At 40.8% G+C, this 23,414-nt stretch overlaps 1 protein-coding gene across 1 annotated transcript in view; it reads right to left on the reverse strand.

The window, feature by feature from the left end:
* Positions 1 to 23,414, reverse strand: part of ABCA13 (ATP binding cassette subfamily A member 13) — a 374,898-nt gene that overhangs the window by 295,132 nt on the left and 56,352 nt on the right. The window contains exons 16-19 of the mRNA XM_061166289.1: positions 16,921 to 17,035; positions 8,643 to 13,412; positions 5,107 to 6,882; positions 3,195 to 3,304 (exon numbers count right to left, since the gene is read on the reverse strand). Coding sequence (XP_061022272.1) covers positions 3,195 to 3,304; positions 5,107 to 6,882; positions 8,643 to 13,412; positions 16,921 to 17,035 — 6,771 coding nt within the window. The remainder of the gene's footprint in view (positions 1 to 3,194; positions 3,305 to 5,106; positions 6,883 to 8,642; positions 13,413 to 16,920; positions 17,036 to 23,414) is intronic.

The raw sequence follows: 23,414 nt of genomic DNA on the forward strand, positions 1-23,414 counted from the left end.
ACATAAGCAACCACATTTTAGAGTGAGAGCTCCACATGTGAGAATATCTGTCAGCCACGCAAAGGTGAGCCGAGGTGCATGATCCTCCATGTCTGACAGCATCAACAACACTCATAACATCTCTAATTGGAAACAGAGATTTCTTTAAAGAAAAAAATAAACCTACATGACAACTGGGATTTCATTTATAAAACGAATTCACCTTGCCTCCCCCACCAGCCTCATTCCTCTCCCCTGCTCTGTCACTAAAAGATTCATCAATTCTTGGGTTTAAGAAGGTATTACAAAAGAGAGGTGAGTGAGTGGATCGAAGCTAAGCCTGTGTTAGACCCTCAGTTACCCTTTTTCCCTACAAACAGCTCTTTGTAAGCTGTGGGATGATGTCTGCACGGTGTGCAGGGTCACCCATACTCAATCTGCCCTCTTAACGGAATGCAGGAGCAGGACTAGTACATGCCAAGCACCCATGTGTCCATGCCTCACTGATTTCATCCTCTCACTTGGAAACAGCTACGAGCTCCAGCGTCTGTGTCCAGCTCAGCGCATCCCTCGGCCAGCCTGTGTCTGCAGGCACTGGACCCCAACCCATTTGGTCTGGAAGCCCTGGTCCTTCCCCTGCCCCAGCCGCCATGATTCTACTTAATGTGAGATCAGAGTTGACATCTTCCCTGGTGGCTCAGACGGCAAAGAATCTGCCTACAATGCAGGAGACCTGGATTGGATGCCTGGGTCAGGAAGATCCCCTGGAGGAGGAAATGGCAACCCACCAGAGTATTCTTGCCCGGAGAATCACATGGACAGAGGAGCCTAGTGGGCTGTGTCCAGGGGCTTGCAGAGTCGGACACGACTGAGCAACTAAGACTTGACGTGCTGGGTCCTGCCCCAAACGAGCTTCTCCTCCCAAAGCCCCAGCCTCCGCTGCCCACACCCTTAGTGACCCACCCCCCGCCCCGGTCCCTAGACCATTCTGTCTGTGGCAGGTGTGGCCATGCCTGCACTAAGCCCCGAGCAACCTCTGCACGTTGTCCTCCAGTCCCACACAGCCACTCAGGGATGCCTGGGCCTGGGCACTGCCTGCCATGGCCACACGTTCCCTCCAGGATGTCAGCACAAAATTCACAGACCACGCTCATGCAGGAGTCCCAGGGGACAGAGACTTGAGCCCAAGAGGGCCGCTGACATGTGCTCCTGCGTTCATTCACCAAGCCTCTGCCAGCAGCCCCGGCCCGGGCTCCAGTCCCCATGTGCTGGGTGGATGCTAATCACAGGCAGATGCAATCACAAGGGGCCCATGGGCTCACTGCCCAGAGGGCACAGCTAAGGGGCCTGAAACAGGGCCACCAAACCCAGGGAGGGGAAGAGCTTCCCAGAGGACATGACACCTCACCTGAGAATAATCATCTAAGTAATAACAGTCATCAGAGAGTAAGTCAGGAGGAGGCAGCATCGTGAGACAAGGTGTCGGGTCCACCTGGGACGACAGGGAGGGGGCAGAGCTGGCCTGGCAGGATCCACATGGGAACCAGGGCTCACGGCCTGCTCCACTGACCCCAGCTCCTCTCTTCTCTGATCAGCCCACCTTAGCTTCCCCATGTCGTCATCTGGGCTCACACCCATCACCCCTGCCACCTTTACTGTCAAGGACTTTAGGCCCGACTGCACCAAGAGAGCCATATACAAAGACTTCCCTGGTGACCCAGTGGTTGAGACTCTGCTCCCAATGCAGGGGCACAGGTTCCATCCCTGGTTAGAGAACTGAGATTCCACATGCTGCAGAAAGTGTGAAAGTGTTAGTAGCTCAGTCATGTCTGAATCTTTGTGACCCCATGGACCGTATCCTGCCAGACTCCTCTGTCCATGGAATTCTCCAGGCAAGAACACTGGAGTGGGTAGCCATTCCCTTCTCCAGGGGATCTTCCCAACCAAGGGATCGAACCCAGGTCTCCTGCATTGCAGGCAGATTCTTTACCATTTGAGCCACAAGGGAATGTGGCCAACAAAAACATTTTAATTAAAAAAAAAAAAAAAAGAGTGGAGAAGGAAATGGCAACCCACTCCAGTATTCTTGCCTGGAAAAGTCCATGGACAGAGGAGTCTGTCGGGCTGAAGTCCATGGGATTACATGACTGAGCATGTGTGCACGAGGGTGGAGGGAAATGGTTGGTAGCAATAAAGTGGTAGAACTAAAAAATAATAATAATAAAAAAATAAAAAATAAATTTAAAAAAAGAGGTCTGGGTGCAGCCTCATTTAGGAGCCTCTGCATGAAAAAGCAGCAACATGCACGCGTGGGTGAAATACACTCCAGCAGCCCTGTGCAGTCTATGGTCCAGAAGTGCTCTGAGGCCAGTGTTCACATCTTGGAAAGAGATCTAAAAATCACCCAGGAGCCCTATGAGGCAGCTCGTGGTACTTTCCTTCCACAATGGTATGCCAGGAAAATGTTACTGAAATCGTAGTAATGGATTTGGTGAGAAGGATCTTAGATGAATGAATTCATTTACAGTGTAAGTAGCAATGACTCACTATCACAGACTCTATGCTGAGTATCATGGAGACAGAACTGAATGAGCAACAGATCCTGTTCTCAGTAAAGTAGCAAACAAATGCAGGAGAGGTTCCAACAAACTTGAAGACAAGCACTCAGCGCCAGGACTTTAGGGAAAGTGTTCTAGAGTCGAGTCACTGCATGGACCACCCAGCACCCGTCAGTAGAGTGATCTCCCACGCCAGGCGCTGGGGACGCACAGGAGATGGAGACACGGTTGCTGCCTTCAAGGAACATTGACGCAGGCAGAGGGGGACTTAAGAAATAGCAGCCTTAATACCACATGAGATAGAGGTCAACGCAAGGTCACCACCAGCAAAGGGGATGCAGGCATTCCTCCTGGAGGAGATGTCTTGGCTCCAGCCACAGGGCGTGGCCGAAGTCCAGGCCACAGAGACAGGGACGCACATTCCACCAGCAGAGGCATAGCCTGCAGGCAGAGCTTGGAGCAGGGAGGGGGATGTTCCCCTTGGCTGGAGGTCACAGTGCTGGGGGCAGGGGGAGAGGGGGTCCTCAGGGTCTAGGGAACCGGGCAAGAAGGCTGCAGCTGAGCCCAAGAGTAGCTCAAGGGCATCCAACCATCGTGACCAGCTGAGCTCTGGAAATGGGCGGGGACCAATCAGCCCTTCTCCCAAGAGCAGCTCACCTGCAAGGAGGACGAGCACACGCTGGGCCAGTGTCTCCATTCTCCACAGGGTCGCCACGGCATCCGCGGGCTCCGGGGACTGCAGAAAAGTCCGACAGGCATCCAAGACACTTGGGGGAAACAGACAGGAATATTAGAGGTGAAGACCAGCTTCTCTGAGTGAGTGCACATGTGACACTCGTGAAAGAACCATCCCACTGCTGGACCACTCATTCCGCAGACATTGGAGGACATGGCCGAGGAGACAATAGGTCTCCTGTTTTCATTCAGAGCATCGTTTTGTTGCCAACAATCCTGGCATTCCCTCCCTACCAGTGGGGTTTTCTGTCTTAGACTTTTTGTATCTTCCTCATCAAGAAGGCAGTGATCAAAGAAGAGTAAAGACTGAAGATGGCATCACCAACTCAATGGACATGAGTTTGCACAAGCTTCAGGAAATGGTGAAGGACAGGGAAGCCTGGCGTGCTGCAGTCCATGGGGTCACAACGAGTTGGACACGACTGAACAACAAAAAGACAGGAAAAAAATAGTGGAAGGAAGGAATCGCTAAAGTGGAATGAAACTGGGCACCGTGCCTTGTGCATTTAAAATGAGGGTGGCGACCACACCCAGCCAGATCACAGCCCACTAGTTTCCAGTCTTGGGGCCACAGTGTAAAGTACGTCCATGAAGGACTGGACACTTCGGGGTGAAAGCCAGGACTGGTGGGCAGCAGGGGTAGCCGGCATCATCTCCAGCTCAAATAAAAATTCGGAGACAAGTGTCAAGTCAGACAGAGTTTAGGATCAGAAACAGTGAGGGTCTGAAAGCCAGCATTCAAATTCCAAGGCATTGATATTAACAGTTCTTCGTGCCAATAAATACCTGCTTCACTATCCAAGGAGACCCTTCCAACTTTTTAAAAAGGAGTGAATTCAAGGTGCAGCCCTGTGGCAACAGAGCTAGAGGAGAGCAGGTCAGGCTGTCTGGCAGGTGAGTGAGGGTTCACTTTCCATCTCCCTTTGGACTCACAGAAACATCGGTACCGTGGAGCCCACAGACCACTGGAGCCGTGTGTCACACACGGAGAGGATGGGCCAGGGCAGAGCTGCTCTCGCCCACATCCTTGAGCAGCGGACAGGCTCTGGAGCATGACGGCCAATAGCACCGGACCTTCCAGGAACCTGCCATTCCCCTGACCCACCATTCAGGGGTGGGCGGCTGGTGCATGGATGTGGGTCAACCACATGGTCTTGGATGGAATGTAAGGCGGGGTGAAATCTGGCCTTGTCCAGTGGGCAGTTACCACTGAAAGTGCAGACTTCTATGTGACTTGCGTGGCCCCAAGTTTCTATTTCCATATCAAGTAGCAGGACCCTTGGCTGCCAGAGCAGGGGAACAGAAATACCAGTTCCGTACCTAGTCTTGGGATGTGTGCATAGAACAAGAGGTTTTTACTTTTTGGGAAAAAATGAATGGAAAAATTTAGAATAAATTCAAATCATATATAAGTGCTGACTAGTCATATAGCGAGCAGGGACTGGGCTTGAATCATTCCTGTGGAAGTCAGTCTCAGAGGGAGAGGAAGGCTGAAATCAAAGACCACATCCCTGTGGTTCTTCCCTATGTTATTCCAAAGCATGACTGAGATGAGGTTGATCACCTTTCTCAAGTAACCCCCTAGTTTTGTGCTGTTTCATGACAGGATTTCATGCAAAAACAGGATCATGAGTTCTTTCCCTTTGTATCGTGAGGGAAATTATGAATGGAATTTGGGTTCGAATATAAAAAGTCTGTTTAAAAAGTTCCTAATTTATAGGAACGTACTTATACTTACCCTGGGTCAGTGCAATTCCTGCCTGCTTCTGTTTTATAGTTACTGCCTGGGAGCGGGGCAGGCAGGCAGAATGAATCAAACTGGGTGTTTCATTACCTTTGATCAATCAGCGAGACCCTCCGCCAGTATTCAACCAATGCAATTAATGCCTTCCGGTATTCCTCAAAACGCGATAATGGTTTGAGGATGTCAGGACTGTCAACCAGCTCTTTCTGGGTCTTCTCACGTGTTCCAGTGGTTGCATGAATAAAAATTTCAAAAAAGGGCTGAAGCAAAGTGCTCACGGAGTACGTCCACTGAGAGCTATTGAGGAGAAGCTCTTTCTTCACGAGAGCTATTTTACTCAGCAGGGTCTGGATGGCTTCTTGGAGTTGTTGCTCAGTCACATTCTGAATCCAAGAGGTGTTAAAAAGTGAAGCTTCACGGGAGGCCTCTACCACTGTCGTGATGATTTTCAAAAGGTCATCTGGATGCGGAGCCAATGTCAGCAACAGATTAACAACATCCCTGTGGTCCTTCCCTGTGTCATTCCAAAGTGCAACTGAGATAAGGTTGATCACCATTCTCAAGTAACTCCCTAATTCTGTCCTGTTTTGTGACAGGATTTCACACAGAAACAGGACCACTTCACGAGTTCTTCCCCATTTTGTATCTTGAGGGAAATTATGAGTGGAAATTGGGTTAGAATATAAGAAGTCGATGTGACTGGTGATGTTATTTACAGGAGCTAAGTAATCCAGGATTTCTTCCCATAAACTGACAGAATCCACAGAAAATATTTGGGCCCCATTTTTAAATGCTGCCAGGAGACGTTCCACGTCTCCCAAATTGGTTTTCACAGAAGTTAAAAAGTCAACTATTTCTTCCCTAATATCAAAAAGCTCTTTGGACTGGTTCATGTATGTGAATATGCCAGATGACATATTGAGGATATATAAGTCTTGGGAAATATTAGGCTTAACTCCAATCATCCCAAAGGCCAAGTCAAGAAATGGCATCAACAAGTCATCTATATTTTCAAATACTAAATGATCTGCTTTTTTCAAAGTAATCATTTCATTGACAACATTTCGAACATTTTGTCGCAAAAGAAAATAAAGAGTGTCAAAGAATTTCATGGTGTCATTGGCAGTGGAAATGAGATGAGTTTGAAATATGGTGGCCACCTTTCTTGCAATTTTCTTGGCTAACTTAAGAAATTCCACAGTGGAGGTGACTGACATGGCAAGACGTCTCATCTCTACACCATCATCGGCCAGCATGGTCAGAGTGTCAGACATCTCCAAGAGTGGGTCAAGGGTACAGTTCTCTCCACCTGCTCCTGAGATAACACCCAGTAAGTGCCTGGTAATTTCTAATGTTTCTCTGTTTCTTAGGGGGAATGAATTGTTTACAAAGGAAAGCAAATTGTTTAGATTTGCAAGTATAACTTCCTGGAGGGAAGGGTACCACACATGGAGGTCCTTAACAGGAGAGCTTAAAAGAGTGTCTGTGAAACGTGCTATCACCATGGAAGTTTCTCTCACGAGGTGAAGAGCTGACTGGAGATCTTGATTGAGTTTGAAAAGGTCCTCAGAACTGTTCATATGGGAAAGCAACTGATTCAGCACCATAAGAAACTCCAGATTATTTTCAGTCTCCTTTTTCATTGATGTTTCCCTTAGAAGAGTATGGAATAAATTTCCCAGGAGCTGCAGTCCTTGATGATTATCAAAATATAATTCTCCATCATCTAACATAAATGAGTTCTTTATTAGATGATACACAGTCTCCTTTAAAGTTGAAAGAGCGTTCACCAATCTATCTTCTTTCATGGAGGTGAGAAAATGATCGAGTTTCAAATTTTCTAGAATTTTATCCTTTAGGACAAAACTGCAAATATATATTTTTTAATTTCATGGTTAGTAATGAAAAAAGTGAAAACTTACACAGTGGACCCTTGAACAATCCAAAGCTTATGGGCACTAACCATCCACATAGATTAAAAACTGTGTCTGCCATTCCCCACCCACAGATTCACCCAACCGTGGATAGGGCAGCGCTGTAGCACGTATTTATTGAAAAAATCCAAGTATAACTGGGCTCATGAGGTTGTTCAAGTGTGAAGGGTAGTGATTTCTTGGGGGCTTTATCATAGCATTATAGGAGGATAATACTGAAAAATTGAAATGCTACAATACATTCCAGATGAAAATTAATATTTTGTTGCCAAATAATGAAAAGAGTGGGTGGATTTTATGTATCAATCCATTGCAGATCCTCAAACCTAACAACTTAAAGAGTCATGCACTTTTGCCTTCAGAAAGGAAAGGAATGTGAAATGATCAAATGGGACTCTCAGGGTAGGAGGGAACATCCTTCTGAATATCCCAAGTCCTGGCAAGCTGCTTGGCTTGCTGGCGACTAGCTGGGCCACGTGACAGCCCCAGAGCCCTCTCTGGTGTGTTTCTGGTTTGCTGGGCTTCACAGGTAGTCCACTTATGAGAGTCAGGATGCCCACATTGTATCATTGTAAACACTAACGCAGGTGCTGCTTAGGGAGATTTGTCAGATGTGACTAAAGACCCAGTCAGCCAGCTCTAAGTCAGTGCAAAGGCATGTTGTCCTAGAAAGGCTGACTTCATAGACGGAGGGTCTTCGAGACGGTTAGGACCTCCTGGGCTCTAATGGGTGGGTGGTTGGTCATGTCCTGGACTGGACACATCCCATCACCCCCTGACTGGCCACTGTGGATGGGAACTTGCAGCTCCTGTCTGTGGGCCTCTGACTTGTTTCCTAGTGGCCTGCCCTGCTGACTCTAGGCTCTCTGAGCCAACCCCAAAACTGCAGAAGCCAGTCCTGGTGTGAAATATTTGTTCTGGTTCTGCTTCTGAGGTTGACACCTTACTGATACAGACATCCTAGAATAAATGAGAATTTCCCTCCAGTCTTTTCATTGGCAAGCTTCAAAGTGGATGAAAAAATAATATATGAAAAAATATAATGTGACTATCAGTTTTAAAATGGAGTTTTATCAATTCCAAATATAAACATCATAGTAAACTTATTAGAATGAAAATATTTAAGCCCTTCATTTGTGATTAGACAGTTCATGACTTAATTCAAAATATGACCATGATATATATCCATCTGGGCTTCCCACGTGGTGCTAGTGGTAAAGAATCTGCCTGCCAGTGCAGAAGGCATAAGGGAGGTGGGTTCAGTCCCTGGGTGGGGAAGATCCCCTGGAGGAGGGCATGCCTAGAGAATCCCATGGACAGAGGAGTCAGGTGGGCTATGGTCCATAGGGTCACAAAGATTCAGACACGACTTAGCATGCACACACACACATACATACACACATATATCTATATATGTATATAATAATTTTTCAGTTCCATATAAAATTTAATTTTAACAACTACTTTCATAATCCAAAATATAATAAAACATAATACTATAATATATACATTTGTATATAGGTTTATTAGTTATATGACAATCATTAAAGTTACTTTACCTTGGTTTTTACAAAATGTTCATTAAGACAAAATTCACTTCAAAAATCATTCCAAGGTTTCGTAGAAGTTCCAGGAAATAAACTTAATTGTAATATACAACTACAGGTACTCTACAAGCAAAAATAAACTCACCTCATCTCTGCAAAGAGATCTTTGTGGATGTCTTTTAGCAGAAGAAATATTTTGTTCCCAGAATTTTCTTTTAGTAAAAAGAATGTTTTCAAAAGCTGTTCCATGAAACCCACTCTGCTTCTTGGAGGGAGAATCATTCTCTCACCATTTTCTGACTGTGTGTGGTTCAAGACGAGGTTAATGAGATTCATTATTTGAAGGTCAGTATCACTTAAGTTCAAGGCTGCTCCTTGAGAATGCTCAGCTAAGTTATTGATTGAATTAATTAGGAAGCTTTCAAAAAGCAGCTGAACAACTGAGAAATTAGTTAGCTGTTCTTGACTTAGCTGACGAGTAAGAAGGGCAACATCAAAATTACCTTCTCTAGAAACATTTTTGAGATAATCCAAAAAGGTAGCAATGTCTTTAGTCACCAAAGCAATATCATCAGTTGAACTCTCATTAGCCAAAAGAAGAAATAATGTTTGTATCATTTTGGAGTAATCTTCATTTGCAAATTTATGAAACCAGTTTTTTATGACCAGTAAAAATTCTTCAATAATTTCTAATGTCTTCAATGATGATAAATCCAGGCTTTCCAAAAAGTGGGCAAGTGGCAAGGGTATGTTTTGAAGAGCCACTGAATTAGTCCTTTGCATCACTTTGTCAATTTCAGAATATAGGGGTCTGATACTAAAATTATGGGTTAGGTCTTTCATGATTTGTTCAAACTCAAGCCATTGTTTTTCCAAGTTGTCAGCTGCTTCGCTTTTCTTAATAAACCATGATAATGCTTCTAAACTAAAGCCTGTGAGGCTTGAATTCAGCAGTGTCATGAACGGAGAGACTAGAGAATTGGTGCTGTTTACCAGGTTCTCCTTCCTAGAAAGAAAGTCTATTATCCTTTTCAAATGAAAGGAAATATTATACTGGACAGATGTTCCTGCTCCTTCATCCACATTAAGAATCTTGTTTAAACTAACTAGTTTTTCAGGAAGGTTTTCATCTGATGTGACTTTTGTAAAGTTGAAGTTTTTGAATTTTTCTATGATTGGCAAAGCGACTTGCTTTATGAGATGACCAGGACAGAGCTCAGGGATGCTGCCACTGCTCTGGTTTCCAGAAAGCGGGACAAATGGTAACACCTTATGCCAAAATTCTTGCACAGATTTCACAAGTGAGGTTTTAACATGGAAAACTTCAGACAGCTCTAGAAGAATGGAACTCCAGTCCATTAGTTCATGAATTACACAGGCTACTTTCCTAGTTATTTCCATCTGTGAGCTTTCATTCAAACATTGTGAATCATCACCATGGGGAGACAGGTGGAGGTGGTCAAGAATACTGGCTACTTTGCTGTAAAAGGAAGATGTGAGCTCATGGGCATTACAGGCGTCTGATCTTGGGTTCTGCTGAAACCCAGAAGTTGTATGACTCCAGCACCAAAACACAGGAAGACAAGTTAATGTCTCCGAAAGGATGCCCGGTTGAGCTGATACTAAGTCAATTGTGTCCATAAGAGTTTTTATCACAACAGTGAAGTCTTCCTTGGTGACATCTGAAAGGTGTATGCCATGGAGGAGTGTGAAGTTATAGACATCCTTGAGGGCCTCTGTGATGTTTTTGTCACCCAGGCCCCGCAGGAGCGTCATGGCATGAGGGAGCATGTAGTACGCATCCACCACGGCATCAGCATCCTTTTTAGGAAACAGACGTGAGAGCCTCAGCAGATGCTTAATACTCCAAGAATGTGAGCTGTCGACAAATTTTTCCATTAAGTCAACAAAGAAGCCGATCCCCAAATCACTAGCACCTAACCTGCTGATGTTCTTGAAGAAATCAATCGTGCTTTCACTAATGCGTTCAAGCTGATCTACTAGCAGGTATATGTCTGTTTTCTTGACACTGCGCAGGAGAGAAGTCATCTTCTTTAAAACTTGGAAGTCACCTGGCTCTTGTGGAATATTGTGGTAAGCGGAGGGTGTTAGAGAGTTGAACACATCCCTCATGAGTTGAATACTGAGACCCACAACTCTCATTACTTCATGAGAAATTATTTTGGGTGAATTTTGGAGATCATGAGATAAATTGAAGGCAAGGTAACTAGCCAACTGGTAAAATGAATTGCCTAAGCTGTGTATATCCTTTTCCTTTGGACTGGTAGCAATTATGTTTAAAATTTTTTCAGCTTTATAAAAGGTGCTATTTTCCAGGATGTTAGGGGAAATATCTTTCACAAGATTTTGAATTTCCTTCCCCAGAGCTACTAAATGCAGCCAAATATTTTGAAATTGAAGAGGCATTTCATCTGACATTTCTATGCGTTTTAGTATTAATTCAGTAAAACGTGTCCAGTTAGATTGAGGTGCAAAATCAAAGTCTCTCGAGAAGTTGTTGATAATCATCCTTACTTGGTTTGTGGAATCATTTAAAAGAGTTAATAAAATCTCAAAATTTGGTACCTTTTCTTTTCCAAAGACTGTAGTGAGTAGAACATTTAGAAAGTCAGTCACATTTTTTAAGTAAACATTCACACAGTTTATATTTGACGTATTCAATGAGCAAGGCTCCATCATTATATTCAACATCCAAGTAACGAGCTTCAAAGTAGAGTTCAGTTTGTCTTTCACATCTCTGAGACTCCTCAGAACACCGTGAAGATGGCCTTGTGAAAAACTGGAGTTATACATAGCACACAGGTGGCTCACAGTGCTGACCCAGGTGACACAGCCTTTCAGCCTGCTAACTGTGTCCACAGAGGAAAATGTGGAATTCAACATGGCCAGAATGTGTAATGCCCTCTGGGAAGAATTTTCATACAATAAACCACCTTCCAAAATAAACTCAGTGACATTTTGGAAAATGTCAGCACAGGACAATAAATCTTGGTCGTGGGACACATTTTTAAGAAATAATACTGTGTCTCTTAGGTCGGTGATGACACTTGCAAGCTTTACTTCATAATTTGTGAGGTTCCTTAAGAGAAAGTTATTCATCAAATGTACACTTCTATCTATAGATGCTGAGGTATTGCTCAACTCAATAAAAATGTTGAGCAGAGAATACAAAAACTCTCTGCTCGCATTGGTGTCTAATGGAAGTGACTTCAGCTGACTCAAGGTAGTTTCCATGGTGAAAAGGGATTTCTCTATTTGGTCCAGGTTAAGCAACTTTACTCGAACTAATCCATCACCTAGTGCTACCCAGAGATCCCTGAGATTCAGGAAATCATTCCAATCATGAAAGCCATCACTTTGAGTTACATTCTTAAACAAATTTAAGATGAGTCTAGCAGGATAATGGTTGGGAAGTATTTCCTGACAGCTTTCAGGAATTTTCTCATCACTTTCCAGTTCATCCAAAAGCTGATTGAGACCACCACGAAGAGAAGTGAAAACATTCGTGTCCAGCTCAAATATCTGAGCTATGTGTCCACAGAGCTCAGTCCACATGTGAAGCCATAAAGTGGTGCAATGAAGAGCTGTAAACTCATGGAATTCACTGCCATCTGCTGAGAAGTTTGAAAGGATTTGTGCCCATGGGAGAATAAATGGAGACCCCTCATCTGGTGAATAATTTGCAGAAGAAATGCTTTTATTATCCAGAACAAAGCATTCATTGCCCAGCAGGGCCTCTGCTGAGCCATTGAGGAGTTGACTCACATACTGAAATACAGAATTACGAAAACCATCATCCACCATGAAGAGCTGCTTGAGGCCTCTCAAAGTAGCATGGATGACTTCCATTGCAGGGCCCTCTGTGGACATCAGGGATTGGGCTTTAAGCTCCAAAAATTTAAAAATTGAAAGCAATTGTTGACAGTAAGATATTTCAGATAGCCTCCCAAGGACCCCTGTTGTCTCATATAAAAATGAAAACGCTTTGCTGATGTTTTGGAAATTAAATTGCTTTAGGATATCCAAAATGTGTTTTGAGATTTGCATAAGGAGAGAAAGCAAAGACTCTTTGCTCTGAATGCTCAAGAATTTATACATATACTGGTGAAATGAAGAATAAATCTGCAAAAGTAAGGCTGAATCTTTGTCCTGGAAGACATGTAGATATATATGAGTCAAAATTTTCTCAATGTCTTGTTTTTGAGGTTCAGAAAGGGCTAAGAAAAGATTGGATGCATTCCTCATAGCATAGACTGTGCCCACAGCTTCTGAGACTTGTTCCTGCCTCAGAAATCCAAACTCATAGAGACTATTTATTATCACTTCAATTACATGAACAAAATCCATCTTCATGGCTGGTGATTCAGACCAATCTAAATGAAACAACTGGGAAAAATTAAAGCTTTTCCTATGAATCATCTCGTTTTCTGAATCAGAAAAATTTACAAGGGTAGGCAAGAGTCCCAGTTCAGCTCTCTTTCCTTTTGAAGTGCCGTTCATCCACAATGCCAGAAACTTGGGATTCATCCCCAGAAGTATTAATTCCACAAATCTCAAGATATTTATTGATTCCTTCCTTATCCAGAAACTTTCATGGGTTTGTACTTTTTCAATCATCTCTTTGCTGACTTCCAGAAGTTTCTGAGTATCCATGCCAGGTATATCTCTCTCTAAACTTGCTGAATGATTTGTCCACAAATGACTTGTATTTAGAGTCATCTCAGGGACAGATGGGAGGTTATAGAATTTGAGAATACTGGATAAGTTGAATGGATTAGGCAATAATAATTTCTCCAAAAATTCCATAAAAGATAAAAGGAAGTTTATTTGCTCATCTTTAAGGGTCTGCAACTTCTTTTCCATCACTAGAAGTTCCTTTGTATAATTTAAGACCCTACAATATTAACAGAACAGATTCAGTATCAGAAAAAAAATACCTTTAGGAAAAATTCAACTTACCAAATTTTTAGATAATATGCAGTCTTGTTTGCAGGAAAACATAAGTGAAATATTTACTAGGCAATATATTTTCCCATAGAGATTAAATTAATGTGAACATCTGAAAATGTTTTTGAAATCTACAATGCAGTTGCATACTTTTAGCTTAAATCTGCTTCTTGCACTAAAAACAATGCATTTTAAAGTTATTTTACTCAATGAGTTGATATGCATGATCATTAACATCTGCTGTTTATTCTAGAAGAATCTTAGCATTCAATTCCTTATTACGTCTCAGAGTGTCCTAGTGATAGAGGTTGTCCAAATGGTAAGACAATTTGCCCCTGTATGATCTAAGGACAAGTGTTGAGATTTCTCATTCTAAAAAGCAATCACAGTGCTCTGTAAACATGCTGTACTCCTGACTATTAAAACTTATTGTTTTATATGGTATAAAATAAACTCCTCCTCCAGGAGTTCATTTTTAAAACACAAAGAGGTCTCAAAGGAGCAGCTCGGCAATTATGACAAACCTACACTTACAATGTGAGTCCTCACTTGAAGAAGTTACTAACTTCTCAGACTCAGGAACAACAAACCTGCTTTTGAAACCCTTGGGGCCTGTGTGTTTTGGACTCTAGAAAGGAAACTTGTGCTTGTGTCTGCCACATATGCATTTACAGCCCCTCCACCCATGGGCACCAGGCAGTCCTCTATAAACCCACTAACACTTCTGCAGGGAAACTTCAGAACAGGCTCAGTGTGTGTGGGCAACAGACCCTTAACACTTAAGTCTGGGACTTCCCCAGCAGGCCAGTGGTTACGACTTCATACTTCCACTGCAGGGGACATGGGTTTGATCCCTAGTCAGGGAGCTAAGATCCTATATGCTGCAGGGCAAATAAGCCCATGCACCACAACCAGAGAAAAGCCTTAATGCCACAGCGAAGAGTCCCCACAGCCAATATTTTTTTAAAGTTAAAAAAAAAAATTTTTAAGTCTGCAGAATGAGTTGTGCTGCCAACCATAAGAAAAGCTTCAATTTTCACGCTTTTTAAGATTTCAGAACTATGGGTACAGGATTTTGACTTGTACCGGCTATTATTGCCTTTAAGGGTGAGTTACTTTCTGAACTTCCTTAATTCTATAATCCTGTGTGTAACCCAGCCTGACATAGAATAGGGATAGGATGGATGAGATGCAGGAATAGTTTTCCTCTCCCAGAGCTGAGATCTGAAAGCAGAAAAACTATAGGCTCAGTTTAGTTTGCTATTATTTGTAGAACAGAGAGCTGCTAGTTTGAATCATGGAACATTGAAAACATTTCCTGGGAAAAATTCCATTAGGAAAAATAAAGCTCGACTATGAAGAATTTGAGATAAACCTTACTCAAATCCAGCGTGCAGAAAAATATATCCACAACTGCAGGAGATTGTGTTATTGGTACAGAAGAATGCAGAACGATCTTGTTTTTCATTAACAACTGGAGGTCATGGAGCAGTAATAGTCAGATGACTGAGAACCGAGTCAGAGCTGCTACTACTAGTAATGATGCTGCCTCCCACATTTATTTCGCCTTACAGTTTATAAAGCACTTTCTCGACTATCATCTTAGTTCATTCCTACAACAGCCCTTTGAAGTAAACATCATTATTTCCATTTCATGAGGAAAGAAACATTTCAGGATTTTTTAAGTTAGCAAATTCAAACTATTATACAGCAGGAACCAGGTATGGGCTGCGTTTTCTCATTTCAAGCTCAACTGTCTTAATATTAATTACACTTAGTGTCCATTCTTCTTCATTCATTCATTAAGTCAACACCTATGTACCTAGCACCTGTCACGAGAGATGGGCTTCCGTGGTGACTCAGATAGTAAAGAATCTGCCTGCAATGCAGGAGACTTGGGTTCAATCCCTGGGTCAGAAAGATCCCCTGGAGAAGGGAATGGTTACCCACTCCAGTATTCTTGCCTACAGAATTTCACTCATGGGCTACAGTCCATGGGGTCACAGTCAGACACAACTGAGCAACTAACACTCCTACTACTATCGTTAAAGACTCTGTGCCAGCTGCTATGGGTCTGCAAATATAAAAGTAAAACATGCTCTTGGAGCATCTATAGACTGGCTTCATTGCTGGCTTTCTGTGTTATTAAGTCGTTAAGACCTTCAGGAAAGTGAGGTATTATAAACCTAACTCATGTGAGCAAAGGGCTGATTCTCCAGAGGGTCCGTCCCCTGCTATTCCTCCTGTGCCCACTAATAGCTGAGCTTAAAAAGCTTCCCAGGGTTTTTCCATCTATGTTCATCAGTGATATTGGCCTGTAGTTTTCTGTTTTTGTTTTGTCTTTGTCTGGTTTTGGTATCAGAATGATAGTGGCCTCGTAGAATGAGTTTGGAAGTGTTCCTTCCTCTACAATTTTTTGAAAGAGTTTTAGAAGGATAGGCATTAGCTCTTCTCTAAATGCTTGACAGACCATGGAAACTTACATTACTATGTAAAATAGATAGCCAACGGGAATTTGCTGTGAGGCTCAGGAAACTCAAACAGGGGCTCTGTGTCAACCTAGAGGGGTGCGATGGGAGGGAGATGGGAGGGAGGTTCAAAAGGGAGGGGACATGTGTATACCTGTGGCTGATTCATGTTGAGGTTTGACAGAAAACAACAAAATTCTGTAAAGCAATTATCCTTCAATAAAAAAATTAATTAATTAAAAAAAAAGCTTCCCAGAAGTGACAGATCCCAGTGATGGACAGATGTAATGGGCTGTTTCTTAAGCTTTGACCCACACCAGAACCACCTGTAGAATTCTTCATATCTACAGAAATCTGAGTCCCACACACAAGCAAGATTTAGCATGTCTTGGGCAAAGTTCAAGTGCTCGTATTTTCAGCAAACTTTGCAGATCAATTTTATCCATTTCCAAGTTTGAGAACTACTAACTCTAAGGCAAAGCTTCCGTCACATCATGTCCCAGCACACCCCACAGACAATAAAGTGTGCTTTTAAGCTACTCATGGTATCCATAATTATACATTAAAATGTCCATTTCAGTACATGCACTGAAATAGCATAGCAATATATAATCTGGCAGATTTGGTCCAAAGATCACTTCTCTCCCAAAAGTCTCCAGAACTTCAGGCTCTCAAATCATTGACCCCAAGTGTAAACTCTAAGTAAATACTTAAGGCTGTTTTTCAAAGAAAAATTCTTTTGTGGTGGGGGGATTTTATAATAAATTACATTCTCAAAAGGAAATCTTATTACTACAATCTGTTTCCTTTCAAAATCCATGGAAACACGAGTCATATATTCTATGACACAAATATTTATTGAGAATTGAATACATATGAAAGACTTTATCAACAGCTAAATCAGGATCTCATGTTTTAAAGCAAGCGTTTTGTTTATTACAAATAATAGTTAAGTCAAGACTTAGAAGTTGAATTCTGAAAACTCACCTGGACATGGAAGCTATTGGAGTCTTGATCAAGTTATTCAAAAATGCAAAATAATTATCACTGATGCTTTTCCAGTCCATGTTTTCTTTGTAACAAGGAGATTCCTCAGAGAAACCTAAACAGAAAGGCATTTCATATATCAATTTCAAATTGGGTAAAAAAGTCAAGTCTAGTAAAGTGAAAAATGCTATAGCGTCTCAGTTAACATGGTTGAAAGTATAACAAAAGAGGATTAGAAGTCCTTCTGATTTGCCTTCCACGTCTGGCCAAGATGAAGTGCCATTGGCCATCAAGCAGTGTAGGACAGAGAGCCATGAACCACAGAAAATAAACAAGGTGAGACCTTCCAGGCTGTGACTCAGACAGCAGGAACAGAGCTGGGACCTGGTGGGCATCCTGAGTTGAGGGGACAAAGTTTAGGGTCCAAGAGACAGGAGAATTGACAGGACAGGGAAGCAGAACTAAGGAAGCTGAACAGCGAGCTTTCTGCCGTCTGCCCTCTCCAAGTACACAGCTGAGGACAAACTGATCCATGCATGCGAAGGGGCTCCCTGAGACCAGGGAAAGAGCCACACCAAAATTAAAGATTAAGTAGCTAGGGACTTCCCTGGTGGTCCAGTGGTTAAGAATCTGCCTCCAGACATAGAGACCAGACTTGTGGACACAGGGGTGCGGGGGAAGGAGAGAGTGGGGGAGTGGAGAGAGTGGCAGGGAAACATATCCACCACCATATGTAAAACAGACAGCCAGTGGGAATTTTCTGGATGACTCAGGGAACTCAAATCGGGGCTCTGTGACACCCGAGGGGTGGGATGGGGCCGGAGATGGGAGGGAGAGTCCAGAGAGAGGGGACGTATGTATACTGTGGCTGATTCATGCTGATGTATGGCAGAAACCAACACAATACTGTAAAGCAATTATCCTTCAATAAAAAATTAATTAAAAAAAGAATCCACCTGCCAATGCAGGGGACACGGATTTGATCCCCAGTCCGGGAAGATCCCACATGCTAAGGAGCCACTCTGCCACAAGTACTGAGCCCATGCTCTGCAACAAGAGAGGCCACCACAGTGAAAAGCCCACCCAGCAACACCAGCGAGAAGCCCCCACGTGAAGCAACAAAGACCCACACAGCCAATGAATAAATGAGCGATGAACTGGCCAGTGATCACACAGGACCAGGAAAAAATTTTGAACCCATTAATCAGACTGGAGTGATCCATGATTTGTTAGACATTGAGGATAAGATGAAAAAAAAAAGGGTCGTGACTCAGTAATGAGATATTTACAACCACTCAGAGCACTGCTCTAGCCCTGCCCAACAAATCTTAAAAGCAAAACCCTAAAGGATCAAACTATTTCAAGCAATGTTTTCGATAAAAGGAAAACAAAATAACAAGCACAAAACAAGGTTAAATTCATAATACTTAGCATTCAATCAAAAATTACAAGGCGTGCAGAAAAGCAGGAAAATGTGACCCATAACTAGGAGAAAAATTAATCAAAACTTACCAGAATTGACAGAATTCAAGTAGAATTAGTAGAGAAGAGGACTCATCACATAAAACAGTTTATACTATTTAGTTTAAAAACCCCAATTAAAAGGCAAAATCTGTCAGGTCAGACAAAACTAGAACTAGTTATATGTCGCATGTACAAAATGTACTTGAAATAAAAGACATAAAACCTTAAAAGTAAAAAGATGAAAAAGACATACCACCCTACATTTTCAAAAGGAAGCTTTCAGATGAAGTAGATGTCAGATGATAATATCATTGCTATTCCATAATCATAAAAGCAACAATTAGTCAGGAAGACATAACAATTCTAAATCTTTATGCACATTGTAACAGAGCTTCAAACCATATGACACAAAAACTGATGAAATACAGGATAAATAGACAAAGCCACAATTATAGTTGGAAATTTCAATAGCTCTCTCCAAATAGTTGATAGAAGAGGAAGACAAATATCAGGATACAGATTTCTACAATACTATTAGATAACATGATCTAACTGATGCTTAAAGAATGCCCCATGCAACAACAACATTGTACATATTCTTTCCAAAAGCAATGGGATGATTTATAAGCTCACGCATATTCTAGACTATAAAAAATAATCTCAATAAATTTAACAAGATTATAGTCATACAAAGAATGTTCATTAACTAAATTAGAAATCAATGACATAATCTTTGATATTAATTTCTCATTTTGATAATAATTTCTCATTTAAGTGCATTTTTCTCTGCAATCACCTGTGTTTTTTCAGTTTTTTAACTTTATTGAGGTTTGATATAGATTTCTAACATAATTCCACAGTGATAAGAGAATAGACTCTATGTGATCTCAATACCTTTAGACTATGAATTTTTGCACCTTGTTTTATGTCCCTGGATATGTTCCAGTATCTTCTAGTTTATAGTCTATGAGAAATTGAATAGAATTTATATCCTACTGTTGTGTGAAAATTGTATAAATCTTAATTATGTTGAATCAGTTCATAGAGCTTTTCAGGTCTACAATATCCTACTTTTCTGTCTATTCAGCCTATTAATTTTTGAGAGTTTGATATTGAAACTTCAACTAAAATCTTAATTTATCTACTTAAAAGATAATTGTAATATAGTGGAACTTTGTCCTGTACTTTCCAAGTTTCCTATAAATGTGTTATCATACTTTCATAATTTAAAATAAAAGAAATCAATGACATAAATATACCTGGAAAACAGCTTACAGGTCAAAAAGAAATCAAAAGGTAAATTAAAAAGCACTTTAAAATTTTATGAAAATGAAAGTACAGTACACTAATATTTGTGAGATGCCATCTAAGAAAATGTACTTAGGAAGAAATTTATACCATTAAGTTCCTGTATTGGAAAATAATAAAGGTCTCAGTTTCCAAGTTAAGAAAAGAGAAATGAAGAGTCATTTAAACCTCCAGTAAGTAGAAAAAAGAAAATAATAAAGATCAAGGTGGAAACCGAGGAAATAGGAAGAAGAAAAACAATGAGCAGAAAATGAACAAAACCAAAGGCTTCTTGTTTGAGATCAGTAACACTGACAAACCTCTGACAGAGGGATCAAAAAAAAAAGAAAGGCATACATTACTGATAAGGAGTGTGAGAGAGACAAAGATTATACAGATTCTCTCACATTCAGAGAACATGGGAATCAGGGTACTAGCCCTCCACACGGTGGAAAATCCGTGTAAATGTGTAGTTAACCCTCCAGATCACATCCCCCATATCTGCAGATTCAACCAACTGCGGATCACACGGCACTATAGCATTTTCTACTGGAAAACATCCATGCACAAGTGAACCGGTGCAGTACAAACCATGATGTTCAAGGGTCAGCTGTGTCATGAAAAACGTGTAACACTAAATTAGACACTTCAGATGAAAGAGAAAAATTCCTTAAAGACACAATCTACCAAAGCTCATTCAAGAAGAAATAGACCATCTGAATGGCCTTTAGCTATTAAATAAATTGAATTTGTAGTTTAAAATCTTCCTACAAAGAAAATAAAAGGCCCAGCTGGCTTCACTAGTGAAATTTGCCAAATGTTTAAGGGAGAAAAAATACACAAACTCTTCCAAAAAACTAAAAAGGGGAAAATATTTTTCAATTCATGAAGGCAGGATCACTCTGATAACACAGTAAGATAAAGATATTAAAAGAAAGCAAAGCTACAGTCTAATATCTCTCATAGCACAAATGTAAAATGTTAAATAAAATTTTAGTACATTGAATTCAATAATATAAAAAAAAATCTATGTCTTATCAGTTGGGATTTATCCCACTTATACAAAGTTAGTTTAACATTTTATATATATATATATATATATATATATATATTTCATTATCATCTCAATAGCATAAAAACATTAAATATTAAGACAACTACAGTGAAAAAATACAAGTTGTTAAGAGAAAATAAAGTAGACACAAATAAACAGAGAGATATTCTATGTTCATGATTCAGGAGGCTCATTATTACCAGAAAAATGTCATTCTCCCTTAAATTTACCCATAGATTGAATTCAATCCAATTAAAAAATTCTACCAGGATTGTGAGAATCTGACAAGCATTCAGATTGGAAATTGCAAATGACTTGGAATAGCTAAAAACTTAAAAAAAAAAAAAAAAAAGAAGTTGGAAAGCTTACACCACTTGACTTTAGGATTTATCATTAAACTATAATAATCAAGATCAGGTAATACTGATGTAAAGATGACAGGAAGAGATTAAACAGTGCAGAGAAAGACCCATGAATTTGCACAATGTATTTAACAACAGTGCAAATGTAATCAGTGGAGAGAGAATTGTCACAATAAATTTTTCTGGAGCAATTGGATCTCCACGTGCAAAAAATAATAAAATCTGATATATACCTACATCATGTGTAAAAATTAACTCAGAATGCACCAAAGACCTTGTTTAAAACCTAAAGCTATTAACCTTCTAGAGGAGAACATAGCTCAAAAATCTTTGTGACCTCGAGAGTTAGCAAAACTTCTCAGCTACAAAACAAAAATCATGATCCACTGGGGAAAAAAGAAAAAGATACATAGAACTTGATCAAAATTAAACCTTTTGCTCCTGGATGACACTGTTGAGAAAAATGGAAAGACAGGCTTGAGAGTAGGAGAAATATTAGCAAAGGACATATGTGATAAAAGGCTTCTATATCTTACCTTTACAAGGAAATTTTAGACTCAACAATAAAGAAATATACAGCCTAATTTTAAAACTGGGGAAATGATCTGAATAGACAATTGATGACTAAAAATGCACGGAGGATATGTAAGCAAACAACAAGATAGCGGTTCAAATCCCTAGTCATAAATGCAAATGAAATCCATAAAGAGATTCCACACGGACTAGAATGGCTAAACGTTTCTAAACCGACCTCACCAAGTTCTGGGAGAAAGGGTGCTGGTGGAAACTGCAAAATGTACAACCTTGAAAAACAGTTTGTCAGTTTCTTAAAAAGTTAGGCATATTATATAATCCAGCCATTTTACTTCTGGAGGGTAAAAAAAAAAAGCATATTTCCATAAAAAACTTAGCCAAAAGCCGGAACCATCCCAAATTGTAAGTCATGTGAATGAATAAACAATCTGTGATGTATCCATACTCAGCAGTCAAGGGTGCGTGTACCACCTCGTGAATGAAGCTGAAACTAATTAGTTCTAACTAATTACAGTAAGTAAAAGATGTCAGAGAACACACTGTATATTCCAGTTATATATATTTCTAGAAAAGGAAAAAATTAGTTGATGGCAATGAAGGGCAGATCAGTGGTTGCCTGGGGACAGGAGTCAGGGCTGGAATTAACACTGGGAAGAGGTGGACACAACTCTGTCTTAACTATGATGATAGCTTCATGGCTACACACACACATGTCAGAACCCAATAAATAGTATATCTAAACATGTGTGATCTGTTGTACAGAGCAATTATATTTCAATAAAGCTAATTTTTAAAAAGAAATCCTTCTCATTTAAGGCAAGTAATTTAACCTCTCTAGCACCTATTTCAGAGGCAAAATTATATAAAACTTGCAGTTTTTATACTTCACTGAGTTCCCACTGCAATAGATTGGCTTATGTACATATAATTTCATAAGTGTTTAACAGGGGAAAAACGATGGTAACCATCTCGAAAAAGAGCACAGGTTTGTATGATTAATATCAGATTTTTTTAAAGCAAATGCTACCAGAAAAACCAGTCTGTATGGAATAACTTTTTTGAACAAAAGAAAAAACAGAATCCACTGAAGTGAATTCCGTGGTCACTGTTTGTGGTACATTATTACTCTGACATCATTTTTGTGGGGAGGAAAAGGAACTAGCATCTATGGCAACTGCTTAAAAGTACTGCACTAGGCATTTTATGTACATTAGCTTGCTTAATCCTCATAAGGACCCAGTAAAGTAGCCCATATAATTCCTATGCCACCAAGAAGAAAACTAATTGCAATGGGAGGCCAATAACTCACTCACTCAGTAAAGTGTGGTATCACAAACAGGGTTTGCTCCCAACTCCATCTGCCTGCAAAACTGCCTGCACTCCACAGTTTAAATACTTACAGCAGAATCCAGTTATAGAACACTTAGTTAGTATCTCTATTATAGATAAATAACAAATTCTTATCATGTGCAGTTGGTTTTGTTTTCTACTGGAGGAAGGGGAAATATGGAATATGTAACCTAAAGATGAACGCTGACCAATAGGCTTTGTTCTAGTACTATGTTGTCTTGAAGTTCACACTCTGATTCAGTACGTCTGAGATGGGCTCTCAGATGGTGTGGATGCCACTGGTCCAGGGACCACACTTTGAGTAGCAAAGATATATGTGAATCAGGAGTGTGTAACTCTTCCAACACAGGCAGGCAAGGGCCCAGAGCCACTAACTTCCCTTGACCATTATTAATCAAATAATTTTTCCATGTGACCATGAAAACTGCCTGACAACACATTCA

Source organism: Dama dama, chromosome 18 (assembly GCF_033118175.1).
Source record: "Dama dama isolate Ldn47 chromosome 18, ASM3311817v1, whole genome shotgun sequence".
NCBI classification, from domain to species: Eukaryota; Metazoa; Chordata; class Mammalia; order Artiodactyla; family Cervidae; genus Dama; species Dama dama.